The sequence below is a fragment of the Eleutherodactylus coqui genome, chromosome 5, assembly GCF_035609145.1.
Source record: "Eleutherodactylus coqui strain aEleCoq1 chromosome 5, aEleCoq1.hap1, whole genome shotgun sequence".
Classification (NCBI taxonomy): domain Eukaryota; kingdom Metazoa; phylum Chordata; class Amphibia; order Anura; family Eleutherodactylidae; genus Eleutherodactylus; species Eleutherodactylus coqui.
Window position 1 is genome coordinate 141742807 of NC_089841.1, and position 16140 is coordinate 141758946.

General features: G+C 43.2%; 1 protein-coding gene across 5 annotated transcripts in view; it reads right to left on the minus strand.

The window, feature by feature from the left end:
- The window catches only part of KDM2B (lysine demethylase 2B), a 121598-nt gene that overhangs the window by 40037 nt on the left and 65421 nt on the right, over nucleotides 1-16140 (minus strand). For all 5 annotated transcript variants that reach the window (XM_066603282.1, XM_066603281.1, XM_066603283.1 and 2 more), the window contains 3 exons: nucleotides 14123-14249; nucleotides 10793-11247; nucleotides 3806-3892 (listed from right to left, as the gene is read on the minus strand). In XM_066603282.1, coding sequence (XP_066459379.1) covers nucleotides 3806-3892; nucleotides 10793-11247; nucleotides 14123-14249 — 669 coding nt within the window. The remainder of the gene's footprint in view (nucleotides 1-3805; nucleotides 3893-10792; nucleotides 11248-14122; nucleotides 14250-16140) is intronic.

The window sequence follows — 16140 nt, forward strand, 5'->3', positions numbered from 1 at the left end:
TAGAGTGCAGTTACCGTATTAGCTGACTGCATGTGGATTTACCACTTCCATCCATGGCAGCCAATGGCTGCAAGAGTTTCAGTAATTTCCATGGTCAATGATCACACCTGTGGGCGTGGTTTGGCTGCATGTGGTCAGTTCAAGTCCTCAGTCTGTGCTGTCCATGTAGTTAAAGGGCAACACACAGACCCATTATAGCCTAGAAGTCTATTCAAGAGAGCAATCTTTTACACAGCCTAATGGCATTACAGAAGAGAATAGCCCATGCAATGTGCAGGAGTCTGACAGCACACGGGCGGGTAACCAAGTGTTCCCGCGATTCTCAAGCACTTACTGCTCTGTCTCCTAATGAACCATGCACCATCACGTGTAGATCACACGCATTCGACTATTTACATCAGTCCTATATACTTTGAATGACTATGGCTACACGGAAACTTCAGCCTAGTCACATGGCTAAAGATAGTAGTGTAGCCCTGTGACATTGTAATCTAGATTAGGTCAATGGGGGTGCAATGTATCTCAAATTGTGGAGACCCAATGACTGCAAACCATCCATATTCTCTGGACTTGTTTGTGTGAGGAAGAACAGAGAACTCAGAACTCCTTTAGGTTCAAGGGGTTTCCCCATAAAACACCCAGAACCCCACTGAACAATGGAAAGGTTGAGCAAATTCGTTAACAAGCTATAAACTGTGGAGACGGTAGACGTGGTTTATTATGACCCTGTAGTATTTTATAAGTGCTGTTAAGGTATCCACCCACTCAATTTTAACCCCTTTGCATCCTAGATATGCGGGGTCAATATGGCGCGAGTTCAGTTAGCTCCATACATGACTGGCGTTTGTTGTCTTTGACATCTGACAGCCAGCAGCAACAGTCCCAATTGGAGCTCATGCCAGTTGTGGCCATTAACCCTTTAAATATTGCTGTCAATTCTGACAGCAGCATTTAAATGGCCCAACTGGCGATCACAGGGTGCTGTCTGGGTATCATGGCAATCGGATGCCTTCTGAAACCCCCAAGAGCTGCCATATATTTCAGCCTATTGAGCCGTGCCAAACAGTAGCACTGTATACTACAATACTAAGTATTGCAGTATATGGCATACGCTAACAAACAATCACAAATTCAAGCCTCCTCAGGGAACTCAAAAGAAAAAAAAAAAAAAAAGGTTTATTATTGTAAAAAATAAAAGGACATTGAAAAGTTCTCTTTTAAAACCCCTTACCCATATTAATAAATTTAAAAAAAATGAAACAAAAACCCCTCAAAATTTATTTGTATCATAGTCAGAAAAACATTATATACGCAACGCCAGAATTTCATTTTTGGTCACTCTATCTCCAAGAAAAAAATTTGACAAAAAGTGATAAAGTCATACGTGCTCCAAAATTGTATCAATAGAAAGCACGGGTCCTCTCACAGAAAGATAAGAGTTATGAAGAATAGTAGATGGATTTTTTCCCCCAAGACTTTACTTTTTAAGAGTAGCACAGCAAAATAAACTAAAAAAAAAAAAAACAACTAAAATGTGGTTTGGTCTTATACTTAGGCCACGAGCGTAATTCGCAATGTGCTGCCTGCAAGAGACACACACGCATTACGTACTTGCTCTGTGCTGCCAGTCACTATACACGATCTTGGAGTGTATGCGCGTGTAATATGCGCCAAGATAGAACATGCTGCGATCTTTCTTGCAAGCGTATTTTGCGCAAAATATGCAAATGGTAACATGGGAGCCTACAGCAGATTGGTATAGATTATTACGCGCACAAAAACCCACGCGCGTAATACGCTGTCAGCACATGCTCGTGTGAAGGAGCCCTTGGACGTACTGACCAACAGAATAAATTTATGTCATTTTTGCCAGAGTGGGCACTGCAAAAACAAGACACATTCCCCAAAGTGGTACATTTACGCTTTTTCTATTTCACTCAGCCTTGAATTATTATTATTATTATTTTTTTACGTTTCCAATACATTATATGGTACATTAAATAATAGCTCTGTGAAATACAACTCATCCTGCAGAAAAACCACCATAACTCATCCAGGCATCGGCAGTGTGGTGGCAGCTATCTTGTGAGAGCCTACCGTTATGTCCAATTTTACAAAAGCTCGTTTGGCAATTTGGCAGTTGTCACAGGGTCAGTTCTCTTTGTACATATACATTTATAAATCAAGTAATGCGCTACAAGCCTACTGAATTCAATTGAAATCCACAATGTAGTTCATAAAAAATAACATTTGACACGTCAATTAGGCACATTGAATTGGGCTAATGTATGTGCTAAATCTTCACATGCAAATTCCCATCAGAGATCCATGTCTGACCTTTTCAATATGGATTACCACCCTTATGCCTGATTTCAATGGGTTCATTCACATAAGAAAATTTTGAACGTGCATTTTGTTTGCGCAACCCCCCCAAAAAAACGCATGCGGTATTTTCCTGCACATTTGCGCAGGGAAAGAGTACATATTGAGCTAATTACACTAATTGCTCATTTCAATGAATGGAAGCATAAATGTGTGTTATGTTACATTTGCAAACGTGCACGATTTGCGTGCGCAAAAAGAACACTAAAGCAGGACCGTGTGCGCAAATGCGCTTACTTCCCTGTGACAGTGGCCCTAGGGCATATTTAGATATAGTGGTCAGGTTACATATTTTTTTTAAAAACACAAATCTGTCAAATTGTGGCAAAACGAAAACATTTAGTGGCAATCATGGTAAAAATCTGCAACATGAGCGCTACTTCTGAATATAATCTAAGGGTATGCTCACACGGCAGATTCAACCATGGAATTTTTTATGCGGAATCTGCCTGTAAAACTGCGACATAAATCCACAACTATTCTGCCGCGATTCTTCCTGCAGATCTAACTTTAGCCCTGACAATGGGCAAAGTCGCATACAAAAGGTCTGATGAGTCTTTGTATGGATCTGTATAAAGGACATCTTTAAGCGAATATGCGCAAAAACGCTTCAATTTCCAAACTCCGATATTGCGCGTTGCACAGGGCTAAACCTGCATGCAAATCCACAGAAACATAGTTGCGGATTTCTACCTCAATATTACAGGCAGATTCTGCTCAGAAAATTCTGTGGCACAAACTGCCATGTGATTATACCCTTAAAGCGGCTCCACACGGCCGAGAAAGTTGCGCAAGATTTGTGCGTTGCAAGATGCACAAATCTTGCAGAAATATGAACCCCATTCTTTTGAATGGGGTCATACACATGAGCGCTATTTTCCTGCATGGCACCGTGACGTGGGAAACAAATCGCAGCATGTTCTATCTGGCCGCGTGAACTCTCATTGCAGCACCGCCGCTTTCAATGGGTTCCAATTTTTGCAGCCGCAAATCCACAGTGGGTTGGCAACATATGATGATACCCTTAATAGGAGCAGTCACCAGATTTAGGCTGCCATATTTGGGGGCGGTATAAAACTAGTGACGGAGATCCTGAATCCATTGCTGAGTTATTTCCTTTTTTCTACCTTTAGTACTGCAGCATGAGCCAAGGTTGTAGTCCTTGATGTTCATGGATTGCTGCTGATTGGCAGCTTTCTCACTATGTACAGTATAGGAAGAAAACTGTCAATCAGCAGTGGTGGCGCAAGCAGCGCATAAATATTGAGCATGCAAACACCATTGTAAAGACTACATCCTCTACTTGAGGTGCAGCGCTGGAATCGGGGTTTCTGTCACTAGTTTACCGAGGCCTCAAATACGGCGGCATAAATCTTGTGACAGACTCCATTTAGTTGTTGTAAACTATTTCTTGGAGACTTACCTTGACTGGCTTCTTAGGCCAGGACACCACAGGTACCCCAGAAATGGCTAGGTTCTGGTCATCGTCTGCATGCTCCTTGAGCACAGTCTGCAATACAAATAATTGTCAACCCCAGTATAAAAATAATACATATTATCTGTATCGTAACGCACGTTATTAAAAAAAAAATAAAAAAAATGGTTGCCTCAGCACTGATGTTCCGCCACCAGTTTACAACCAGGGAACGATATACTGTACAGGCACGTTACCCTAACATAGTTTTTAAAACGTGCCATGGTTATTGGATGCCATTTTAGTCACACGTTAGCTTGTGAAATTTCGGACCTGCTAGACCTGAACCGCTCAACGCTAAGTGATATTCGTGCTATTATTGTGCAGCGGAAGGCTCTAGGATCCAAAACCGCTCCGTGAATCATTCGCACAAGTGACATCACTACAAACTCGTTCGCGCTCAGGTAGATTCATCGTTGAGAATTAACCGTTCACTACTTCACATTCCTATGTGATGCACTGAATGAGAAGATTAAACCTGACAAGTGAATAAGCCAAGGATGATTTTATGTTGGTTAAAACTGAACGATGAATGAGAAGCAAACGATTCTTGTTCGTCGTTGGTTCGTGTTTAGACCGAACGACTATTGTTCACCTTCACTTGTTTGAACGATTTTTTGGAACTATAATCATTTCATATAAATGCACTTTTAGACCAGATGGGCTAGCCTTCGCTCGTCACGTGTATAAATTAACCCACGGCGCTCCCATGACCTTGTAGCTGCTTCATCAGTTGTCTTTCCTTAAACCATCTTAAGGCCCATTTACACATGCAGATGATCACTCAAAGATCGCTCAAACGACAGTTTGAGTGACAGCTTTGAGCGGTCATTTTGCATAAACTATTAAGTAGCTACTCAGCTACTTAAGAGCAATTAAGTGTGCAAATGAAGCCTTTAGCTGAATGCAGTTAATACCCCAAGGGCTATTGTCTGCACTCAAATCCTTTGTTCTCCAGGGGAAAACAATGCTATCAGCACTCCCCGTGGAGAACGACTGATAAGGCTGAACAACGATTTTTATGTTGGACTGAATTTAATGATCAGCTAGCAGTGCACGAAAAGTGCACAATTGGCGCACATTTAGACGCACTGATTATCGCTAAAATGATCGCCAACTAGCGATTTTTTTAGCGATCGGCTGGTGTAAATGGGCCTTTAGTAATCAGTACTCCCTGCACACAATGAACACTCGACAACAGCTGCCATTTTGGGGGATGTGCTAACTGATGGTCCATTTACACACATAGATGATCGCTCAAAATTCGTCAGAAACTGACAGTTTTGAGCGATCATTTTGCATCAGGTACTAATGGTCCAATCAGCCCATTAGTAGCTAACTAGCTTCATTTGCATGTATTTAGAGAACAGCAGGTGGTCTGTTCTCTAAATACATCAATTTGTACAATGCTATCAGCGCTGCCTGTGGAGAACACAGCATCCCTCTTATCAGGAACAACGGCTTTTATTCTGAGCTGAACTCAGCGTTGGATGAAGAGCGCACAGTAAGGCCGCCTGCATACGGCCGGGTTGGATCCGTCTGCGAGAATTCTCGCAGCGGGACCCGACCCAAGCTGCTTCCGCAGCTCCGGCTCTTTCATGTGATTTCGCGCAAACCGCGGCCGTCTGCATAGGATTGCATATTGCATGGCAATCCTATGCAGGCATGTACGGGCGGAAATTCTGCAGGGAATCCCGCTGCGGAATTTTCGCCCGTGTGCAGAAGGCCTAAGTGCACGATGGGCACACATTTAAAGCCGTCGTTTGGACTAATTTTTAGCAATAATCGTTGCCTGTAAATCAGCCTTTAGGCTAGTTTCACACGGGTGATCACGATTTTGCTGCAAAGAAATCATGTTTTTTTTTCCTGCGATTTTTGCGCGCAAGCGCTGCTTTTCCCCACGGCCGCACGCGATTTTCTCACTTGTTTATATCGTGAGAGTCAATAGGACTTTCTAATGTTAAAAATATATTGCATGAAAATCGCAGGTTTGTGCTTGGCGATGCGAAAAAAGAAGGTTCCATGGGGAAACGTGGGAGATTTAAAAAAAAAAATCAAAAAAAAAAAAAAACACAGAAAGATAGGACATGCCGCGATTTTTCTCTCTGAACATTGCATGAGTGAAAACATTACAAATGTGAAGGAAACCACTGAAAAACATTGGCTTCGTAATTCTGTGTTTTTACTCACTCATCGCATTGCGTGAAAATCGTGCAATTTTTGACGGCCGTGTGAAACCACCCTTAGTCTGCTATTATAATTTGGTCCTTAAGACCAAATCAACATCAAGTACTGACTGGTGGCTTGCTGCCTAATATACCCCCACCCCTTAATAGGTGCCATTGCCACTAGAAAATCAATAGCACTGACAGGTCATCTTTCGATAGTTTTAATCTTGATTGCTTGTAGGTATGATGGTACACAATTAGACTCTTGCCTCAAGTTTTTTTTTTTTGTGCGCTGCTGCACCCATTTGTACATAGGCTCTGTTTACTACTTTATTTGGCTGAAGAAACAGCAACTTTTACACTGGTGCAGTAGGCAATTATTGGGATGTTTGGCCGGGCTAACACAAATGGGTCTGTTACTACAAGTAGATTTCTGCAGCGGAAGACCTGCGATACAATGCGGAAAATTGCGGTAGTTTTTCTGCGTGGATGTACGTGTATGCAGGGCGTATCGTCCTCGCAGAAGATCCTTCTCCTCTCTAGACAGCATTCCTGCTCGGGTATCTATCTTACTATTAAGTTGCAAGTGTTTCCGCTTTACATTGCTTATGGGCTGCGGATTGCGTGCAGACATTAGACGTCTATTGAGGCCATATGTGGGGAATGTGTGCTAAAATAGAGCATGTTGCAATTTTTCTTCACGGAATACGCAATTCCTACCCTCAAGTGTGAAGGAAAATTAAGAAATACATGTCTTTCAATGCTCGCGTTTTACTGCGGAACTTCGATGTGGACATTTACAAACTGCTGACAATGGTATCAATTAATATAAGGAGTAATACATGCCTTCCCATTCCCTGTTTTCCTATCTCCAGCCCTGTTGTGTCATCTGGACACGTGCCGTCCGCAGTGGTGACCTCCAGCCAGGTTTGCTAACGCATTACTCATTTGGTTACTGTTTACCATGGGGCTTAACAGTTTCAGCAGGTGATGGGAAGCATTCATATCGCAAATATATTACAATCTTATCTCTTAGGGCTAATGCCCACAGCCAGATTTCCGCTGAGTAGAAAAAGCGGCGAAAATCTGCGGCGTTTCACAGTAGCTAGTAGGTTCTATTAAACCTAATAGCTGAATGTTCACGCTGCGGAATTCCGCAGCGTGCAATAACCCGCGGTATGTCCTATTTGCTGCGGGAATACACATGCCGATTTCCATTGTAATCAATGAAAGCCAGCCGTCACGCTATACTTCCGCTGTAGCACAGTGGAAGTAAAGCGTTAATACGCTTTCCTGCCCACCGCGTCATATGACACTGTCGGCACGTCATGCGGGACCTACACGGCGGATCCCCAAGGCAAGTATGGGGTCTTTAGGGGGGAAGGGGCCGCCGTGATGGACTCCGCTGCTGTATTTCGCTTGTGGAGCCCATCACAGCTGTGGGCATGAGGCGTCTCACACAGGACGTCTTTCATTTTTTTTAGCACGGCGTCCCGCCCACCCCCATTGCTTTCAATGGGGCCTCGCAGATCACACTGTCTTCTCTAAAACGCTGTAATAAGAGTTTGAAAATGCCACACGAAAACACGGTAAAATGTTACGGTTTTGTGCAGCGTTTTCTGAACTCATGTGTGAGAGCAGCATAAGGGCTAATGCCCACGGCCGGATTATGGACTCCGCTGCCATATTTTGCTGGCAGTGTCCGTCACGGCCGAGGGCATTAGCCCTTAACACATGTATTCAGATAAACCATGGCATTCTACTGCGATTTCGATCTGCTAGAGATAAGCGAGCACACTCTGATAAAGCAATTACTGGTGAGGGGGCGGCGGCCGGAAGCGGGGGGGGGGGGGCATTTTTGATCTCTTATTGCATTTTTTGTGAGGCCACCTGAACCATAAAGTTTATGATCGCTATGATAATGCATTATCGCTTACAATAGGGATTCTAGTCCATGGCAGACCCAAAAACCAGTGTCTGGTGTTCAGTTGCCAGTTAACTTTGCAGAGTGCTGATGACGTCACTGTCGGAGCGTGCTCCCTGTGAACCCTTTACAATAAATAACAAAATATTTTCATTGTCTGTGTCATTACAAACACTAATACCCATTTTGTGTTGCTTTACATTTTTCTTAGGAATTTTATCAATTAAAAAAGGTTTTCTGTGGGAAAAATGCATATTTTATAAAAACTGGCTTTTTTTTCCCTTTAAAGCTTTATTGAACTTTTTTGTACACTATTTTTTAGTTCATCAAGGGAGATAGTGCGATCACTTGGATTATACATTGCATTACTTATGTAGCGTATTCTACTAAGCCTAAGGCAGCAGCCTGTGCTGAAGGTGGTCTAATAGGCGTAGTTACATTGTCAGGCTTCCAGTTGCCATGGGAACCCATTGTTACTTTGCAATCACACTGCAGGTTGCTGATGGGTGACAGAAGGATCCCCCTGTCATCTGCCTACATGCTGCAGTTGCTATCGCTTGTGGCATCTAAGGGCTTAAACTGCTAAGAGATGAGGCTTCTCCACATCGGGCAGTTAGAGCAGGAGCCTGGCTGTCAGTAGTCAGCTAAGCTTCCGCCTTAAAAAGATGGATATGCAAATTAAAAGCCCATTAGTGGGATCAGTAAAAAGGCGTATTGGTTGTCACTAAGGAGTTAAATTGATTGTTAATGGTGGGGTGGTTTTGCTGGTAAAGAGCAGCTTTCCCTATAAAACCAAGTGGTCATTAACATACTTACTAACTGACTTACTGTAAAATACTGCCACACCTCATCTACACTGGCTCTATGTGAGCCTATAAAAACATACATGTCCTGTATAGGTCCCCCAGGAGTTTCTATGTAGCAAAAGTTTGCTTGTAAAGTTTCCCATTTGCATCAGCTTCTGACACGTTTTTATCTGGCTCCAGTTTTGTTGCAATATACAGGAAACCTACAGGAGGCTGACGGACACACATCACGCTGCAGCCTTTCTGAAAGGGTTTTTCAATAATAAATAATGAGAAACAGTTCCTTTATCCTAAGGCCCAATGTCCACGGGCAGATTTTAATTATAAAATTCACGCGTGGTCCCCACACGGGAGATCCACAGCCCTAGCTGCCCATTGGGATGCATTAGCATTAGTAGAGCAACTTAATGCATGCGGATGTGATTTTTCGAAGAAATCGCAGCATGCTCCATTTTCCTGCGGATCCCACAGGGATGGCTTCCATTAAAGTCAATGGAAGCCCCCCCCCACCGTGGCACACCCACAGTTGTCACTGTGGAGGTGCCACGGATCTGCGGGAAAGCAGAGGATTCAAAAGCAAAAGTGAGCACTGCGCATGCGCCGGGCGGCACTCCCCGACGCATCCGCCGTGCTGAAGAAAGAAGATCTGGCCGGTTCAGAGAGGCAAAAAACAGTCTTTTCCTCTCCATGTTCGCGGGCACGCACGGATATCACCGCGGGATTCAGCAGTAGAATCCGTGCGTGCAAGTGGACATGAGGCCACACACACAGGGGCAAATTCCTATGTAATAAGTATTTTGCTATGGATTTTACACTGAGGAAAAAATACGTCCCATGTGGAAATACTCTTAGGCCGCTTTCACACGGGCTGCAAAATCATGTGATTTTCTGGCAATGCAACAGCGCTACAAAACGCATGTTTGAGAAACCAAAGCTTTTCAATGGTTTCCTTCACATCAGCAATGTTTTCACTTATGCGATGTTGTGAGAAAAATAAAAAAAAATTGCGGGGTGCTCTATCTTTTTGCAATGTGCTATTTTTTATCTCCCATGTTTCCCTACAGAGCCTCCTTGTTCATCGCATGAACTTGTAAATTTTCTTACCATGCCGTTTCAACATTAGAAAGTCCTATTGACTTCTGCGATAAAAAAGTTGCGCGATTTTATCATGGGTAGCAGCATTTAAAAAAAGCAACGCTGACGCTACAAAATTGCAGGAACACAGTTGCCATATTGCCCCAATTTCCTTTTAGATGAAACAAGAATCCAACGATTCTCGTCTGCCCGAGCAAATAAGCTGGTGACGTTAGCTCCAGCTCGTTGGCGCTCAGGCAGCCTGTATAGAGTGCACGATTCTCATTGAGAATTGTGCAGTTCTCGTTCACTTATTGTCCAGAGTTCCACATTCCCATGTGACTACGGCGCAAATTCCCATTAAAAGCAATCGGAGACTTTTGGACACGGATATCGTCATGGAATTGATGTAGAATAGACACAGCTTTTGTTCCAAAATCCACTGCGAAATACATAGTATAAACATAGACTTAAAAGTTACATGAGGAGGGGCGTGTAGCATCCATAATAGTCCTAATAACTGTGCTCTGCAATTTATTAACATTCCCAAGTCAAGGGTTCAGCTGCACTCAAAGATACCAGCTGCGTAAAGCGGACTTCATGAAGATTACCTTTAACCCTTTCCAGTCCAATTTGTATCCTGGTTTTCCTAGGGGGGCCTACTCTTTTTCTGCCTTTATAAAACGGCGCTATCTGCTGGCTAAAGCCAGTACTGCATGAGGTGACACGTTGGATAGGCTCTGACAGCAGAGAGGCTGGCAATATACAGTAAGAGAACCCCGACGGATGTCTTCCAACATTGGAGCTGTACAGCCTTAAATCATAAGGTCTTCAGAGGTCAGACAGTGGATTGAAAAGGCACTACGATTATTGCAATATTTAACCTTAATAAGCATTATTTGAAGCAATTTTAGGTAGTGGGAAAACCCCTTAAAAACCTTGAGCAAAAATTCTGCGTACCAACCTTCATGTCCTCCAAAAGTGCATGTGGATTTTCGATTCCCTCTGGAACACATTTCTTGTTTTCAGGAAGAGATTCTAGTTTTTCCACAAGAGCTTTCAAACCTTTTAGCTCAAACTCTGTTAGGTGTGTCCACCTAGAAGCGGCCTCAGTGCATGGCGACCCAGATGGGGTCTTAGGGAAATCACTATGTACAATGGATTTCGAGCTCTCCTCGGAGTCATTTGATAAAGTCCTTTTAAGGTATTGCATTAAAGTAGCCTTTTGTCTCTTTTCCATGGCTTCTTTGCCTTCTGAGTGTGCACTATTGGGTGTGAAAGATTCATCCCCTGATAATTTGGATACTTTGTCCCCATGGTCATCTTTATCTTCCAGCATTTGGGCGTCACCTGACTCTTCCTCCATTTCTAACCAAGAATCTGAGGATAAGCTGTCTGTACTGTGTTTTCTTTCAGAATCTAGGATATTGAAACAAAAAACAAGTTAAGTTACATGTAGACGTAACGATTACAATTTAAAAAATCGTTCAAACGCGCGGACGGGAATCTCTTAGTTTACACATGAGCTAACGACCAAAAAATGAACGAGAATAGTTCATTTTTTCGTTCAGTTTTAAGCAGCATAAAAATTATTGTTGTACTTTCGCTTTTGGCCGCAGCTCCCTGCAGCCGACATCGTGTTTAGCGCACCCTATCATTGTGATGGGTCATGAGGTGCGTTAAACGGACAAATATAGAGTAGACAGCGGTCAAAGGTCGCAGTGCTGGAAAGCGCCATCCAGTGCCGCAATCGAACGCATGTCTGCAAGGCCCCATTGATTGTAATGGGAACGTTATAACGCAATTAATGCGGCATTCAAAACGCGAATCGCGGTAAAAAGCGCCTGTGTGAGAGAGGCCTTAGGAATACAAACCATTCCACAGGGTCAACAAGAAACTGCATGACAAGAAAGTACTTTGCACGAATAATAGAATGGAATCATCGACTGGTAGAGTTGGAAGGGACCTCCAGGGTCATCGAGTCCAACTCCCTGCTCAGTGCAGGATTCACTAAATCATCCCAGACAGATGTCTGTCCAGCCTTTGTTTTGAACACTTCCATTGAGGGAGAACTCACCACCTCCCGTGGTAACTTGTTCCACTCATTGATCACCCTCACTGTCAGAAAGTGCTCTCTAATATCTGTATCTCCTCCCTTTCAATTTCATTCCATTGCTTCTAGTCTTTCCTTGTTCAAATGAGAATAGGGCTGATCCCTCTGCACTGTGACAGCGCTTCAGATATTTGTAGACAGCTATTAAGTCTCCTCTTGGCCTTTTTTACAAGCTAAACATTCCCAGATCCTTCAACCGTTCCTCATAGGACATGATTTGCAGACGGCTCACCATCTTGGTAACTCTTCTCTGAGCTTGTTCTTGTTTGTCTATGTCCTTTTTAAATTTGTGTGCATGACATTTAAATGCAGATTTGGCTGTAGATTGCACGCAAAGGGCGATATCCCCAGCAAATAGGGCATGCCGGGAATTTGAGAATATCTGCCACAATCTACACGGATTTAGCTCCTTTTACATGGACAGATAAATGTACCCATGCTTACAACCAGTGACTAACAATTAGCATGTCAAGCAGCACTCAGCTCCGTGTACACAGGGAGGTTAGCTCCTTGGGGACGACCCATCATTACCATGATCATTCATCTCCATGCAGCTGACAATGATCGGCTGCACATCTCACTGTTTACATGGGAAGAGGTTCAGCCAAGCACTTTTAGGCCTCTTTCACGCGGGTGGCAAAGTTGCCCGATATTGTTACAATGCTACAAATCGCATGTGAAGCCCATGCTTTTCTATGGGTTAATTCACACATGCAATGTTTTGTAGCATGCAACATTCCAAAAACCTTATGAGTCCTGCGATATGTCCGCGACTCTTTAGGTTTTGTAGCTCATGTTTCCCTATGGAGCCTTCCTCTCTGTTGCATCGCATGACCATGCGATTTGCGTGCGGTGCGATGCAACTTTGACAGTAGAAAATCCTACTATCAAAGCCCTAGCTGCAGGAAAGAATTTAAAAAAAACAAAAACACAAAATATACATCACTCTTCTCCTTCATCTCTTCTGGCAGAGAATTGAAAAATTCCTGCCTCCTGGATCCGCTGCCTCTGACTGGCTGACGCTTAGCCAATCACAGCCAGCGCTCGATGAACCAATCACAGCCATTCATTGAGCGCTTGCTCTGATTGGCTAAACATTAGCCAATCACAGCCAGCGCGCCAGGAGGCAAGGATTTTTCAATCCCCGATCAGAAGAGATGAAGACCACCAGTGCCAGGGAGAAGCTGCAGCGGAGCCCTGGACAGCGCTTCTAGGTGAAGTAAACTGTTTTTTTCCCTCTGTAGTTAAGGTTTATTTTCAGGGTCGGGCTTATATTCCAAGCCTACCCCCATCCCCCTTGAAAATCCTTGCATGTGGTGCTACCAAGTCCCGCTACAAAATCACGGTATTGCTGCAAGAAAATGCAGTGATATCGCACGGATCAGCGATGCGATATTGTTGCAATTTTCTCGCGGTGATGCCATGTCGCTCGTGTGAAGGAGGCCTTATGCTGACATATACAAGCTGACCAGCCAATGAACAAGCATTTGATTATTTGTCAGTTGATCACTGGTCCTTTTACATGGCCTGACTGTCAGGCAAAAAAACGTTCAGAAGAATGCTCAGGCTTAATAATTGGCCCACGTTGAAGAAACATGCTTTTAGGTTATTTGTGTAAATTAAAGTACCTCTTGAAAATATTACTAAACAGGTATCAGTTTATATTGGTATTTATAGCGGTCTACCTGTATCCACAATTACAGTTCGCCGAATTAGGGCTAATGCCCAGATCCGGATTTCCGCCGCGTTACACCGTAACTATTAGGTTCTATTGAAAAAATTCGTGGTATGTCCTATTTGTAGCAGGGTTACGCTCTTCCGGCTTCCATTGTACTCAATGGAAGCTGGCCGTCACGCTATACTTCCACTGTAGCACACACTGTAGAATACGCTTCTCCGCCCACCGCGTCATATGACACTGCCGGCGCGTCAGGCACTGTACTGCGAATGCGTGCCGGCGCTTCATGCGCTCTATTGCGCATGCATGCCGGCACATCATGCGGGACTCACACAGCGGATCCAGAGGGGAGTATGGAGTCTTTGGGTGGGGAGGGGCGCTGTGACGAATTCCGCTGGCGGAGTCCGTCACGGCTGTGGGCATGAGGCCTTACTCTTTACAAAAGTTTTTCTTTACCAGGTTTTTAAATACAGACACAACATCACATTGCAACATGCACTTACTAAATAGCATTGACTCCTTCTGATATTCTTTGTTAAGGTGGCAGCGTTTTGTTAAGGTACAAACATATCTCTCCAAGACATACCAGCACATCTCATAATAGAAAGGATAGCGGAACTTTGCATGCACCTTAAGGAGAAAAAGAGAAGTCCAGGTAATACACAATATTACATTACAAATCAGTAATTCACAGTATACTAAAAGCCTTATTAGAGTGCAAGCATCTATGTGCTAGATACGGGGTCATCATAATCAAACTAGAGGTGGTCAAAGGTCTTTAGCAAAAAAAAAAAAAAAACTGAGGCAAAACTCATTAAAAGCTGGTATGTATAGATAATATCTGTGCACATGAGAAACATACCAGTATTCTTCTGGATTCTAATGCTAAATTTGAGAAAATCTGGCTCCCGTGGATTCAATATGCCTACCCTTAGTTTCCCATTCAATCTTCAGCTGGACTATGAGGACTCTTTTTATCCCTCCTATTTCTTTAGTTTGGGACACTGAGGTGGTGAACCACCACCATCCGACCAATTTTGCCTGCCGTTGGCCTTATGTTGATATGGTTATTCTTTCATTGTCAGCTACTAATGCCTTATATATACGAAGTGGAACTACAACTATCAATTCTGATCTTAGTATTTTTGTTGTACACCCATCTGTACAATGGAATAGTCAGAGTGGAAAAAGCCATTTTGTCAGTAATAAGTACATCACAATGTGATAAACTAACTATGCAACTTCCTTTAACGGTTTCTATTGCTGTACCTTTCAGAACTGTTTTAATAAAAATTACTGACCAGAAAAGTTAGTGCATACACTCAGGGAGGGCTGGGGTTTAGAGTTCTTAAAGAGAAAAAAAAAAAATAAATGTTGCCACCAGGGGAATACTTGGTGCGGTTGAAGTGTAAGGCTGGGCTCAGACGGCTGTAATTCCCTGCATACTGTCCATGGGTACAAACCCCATGCACAGAATATGCTATACCAACACGGTCGTGTGAGCCATGAAGATATAGGCGTATGTAACAATTATGGCCAAGAACCAGCCATTTTGGTTTGGGTCAAATATTCCCCTGGTGGCAACATTTGGTACTATTTTTCTTGGTCTTAGAGAAATCTAAATCTCATACCCCATAAAGTATACACACCAACTTTCATTGGTTTCTGCCCCATGTCTTTTTCACTAGAGATCTTTGAACACATGCAGTTTAATTACAATCACTCTGTATTTTCCTTTACCAGTATCTAGAGTACACCAGGTATTAGACAGGTGGGACATCTATAGGCGCCATCTAAATACCTGTGAGCACATGACTTGGCTAGGTGATGGCAAAGAAGGGGATCTAAAGAGTCTGCAACCTCTTGGGGTGGTTTTGCGCTTTTAGAAGTGCAGATTTTCCAATTCACCGAGAGAATGCGAAATGACAGCAAATATCTTGCGCTATGCCCATAATTGCATTTTCACACAGTGCCGGTAGCTACTCTACGATCTATGCCCACCCTCCATTTTTATTGTTTTCTGCCACTGCAAAGGCCTATAATACTAGAGCTTCACAATAAATGAATCGCACTGTAATAATTCCTGTCATACTAATTTATATCATTCCTATTGGAATTGCGACTATCTTAAAAGTTTTGATGTGCATTTTCCTATAGTTGCAAGGTAGCTAGCAGTTTCTCTCCCCATTGGAAATAAAGTATAGCTGTAACGAACATGTTCAACGTGGCTCTAACCTAAACATTGATAAGTAAAAACCATACATTACACAGGCTAGAAGAAGGCCATCTACGGACCGAGTGTCACCACTGTGGACCCTTTAGATCTTGGGGCAGAATTTAGGACGTGAAAAAAAAGTTGCAAATTATAGCACACAACTTAATTTGCGACTTTTGGCCTTTTTAGGAGTTTCTCCAACACTTTTCTTAAAGTGGACTGGGCAAAAAGAGGCAGGGCCTCGCTGGCTGTCAGATTTACTATCATTTATGCCAGAAACTGATGTAAATTATAGTTGAAACCTAC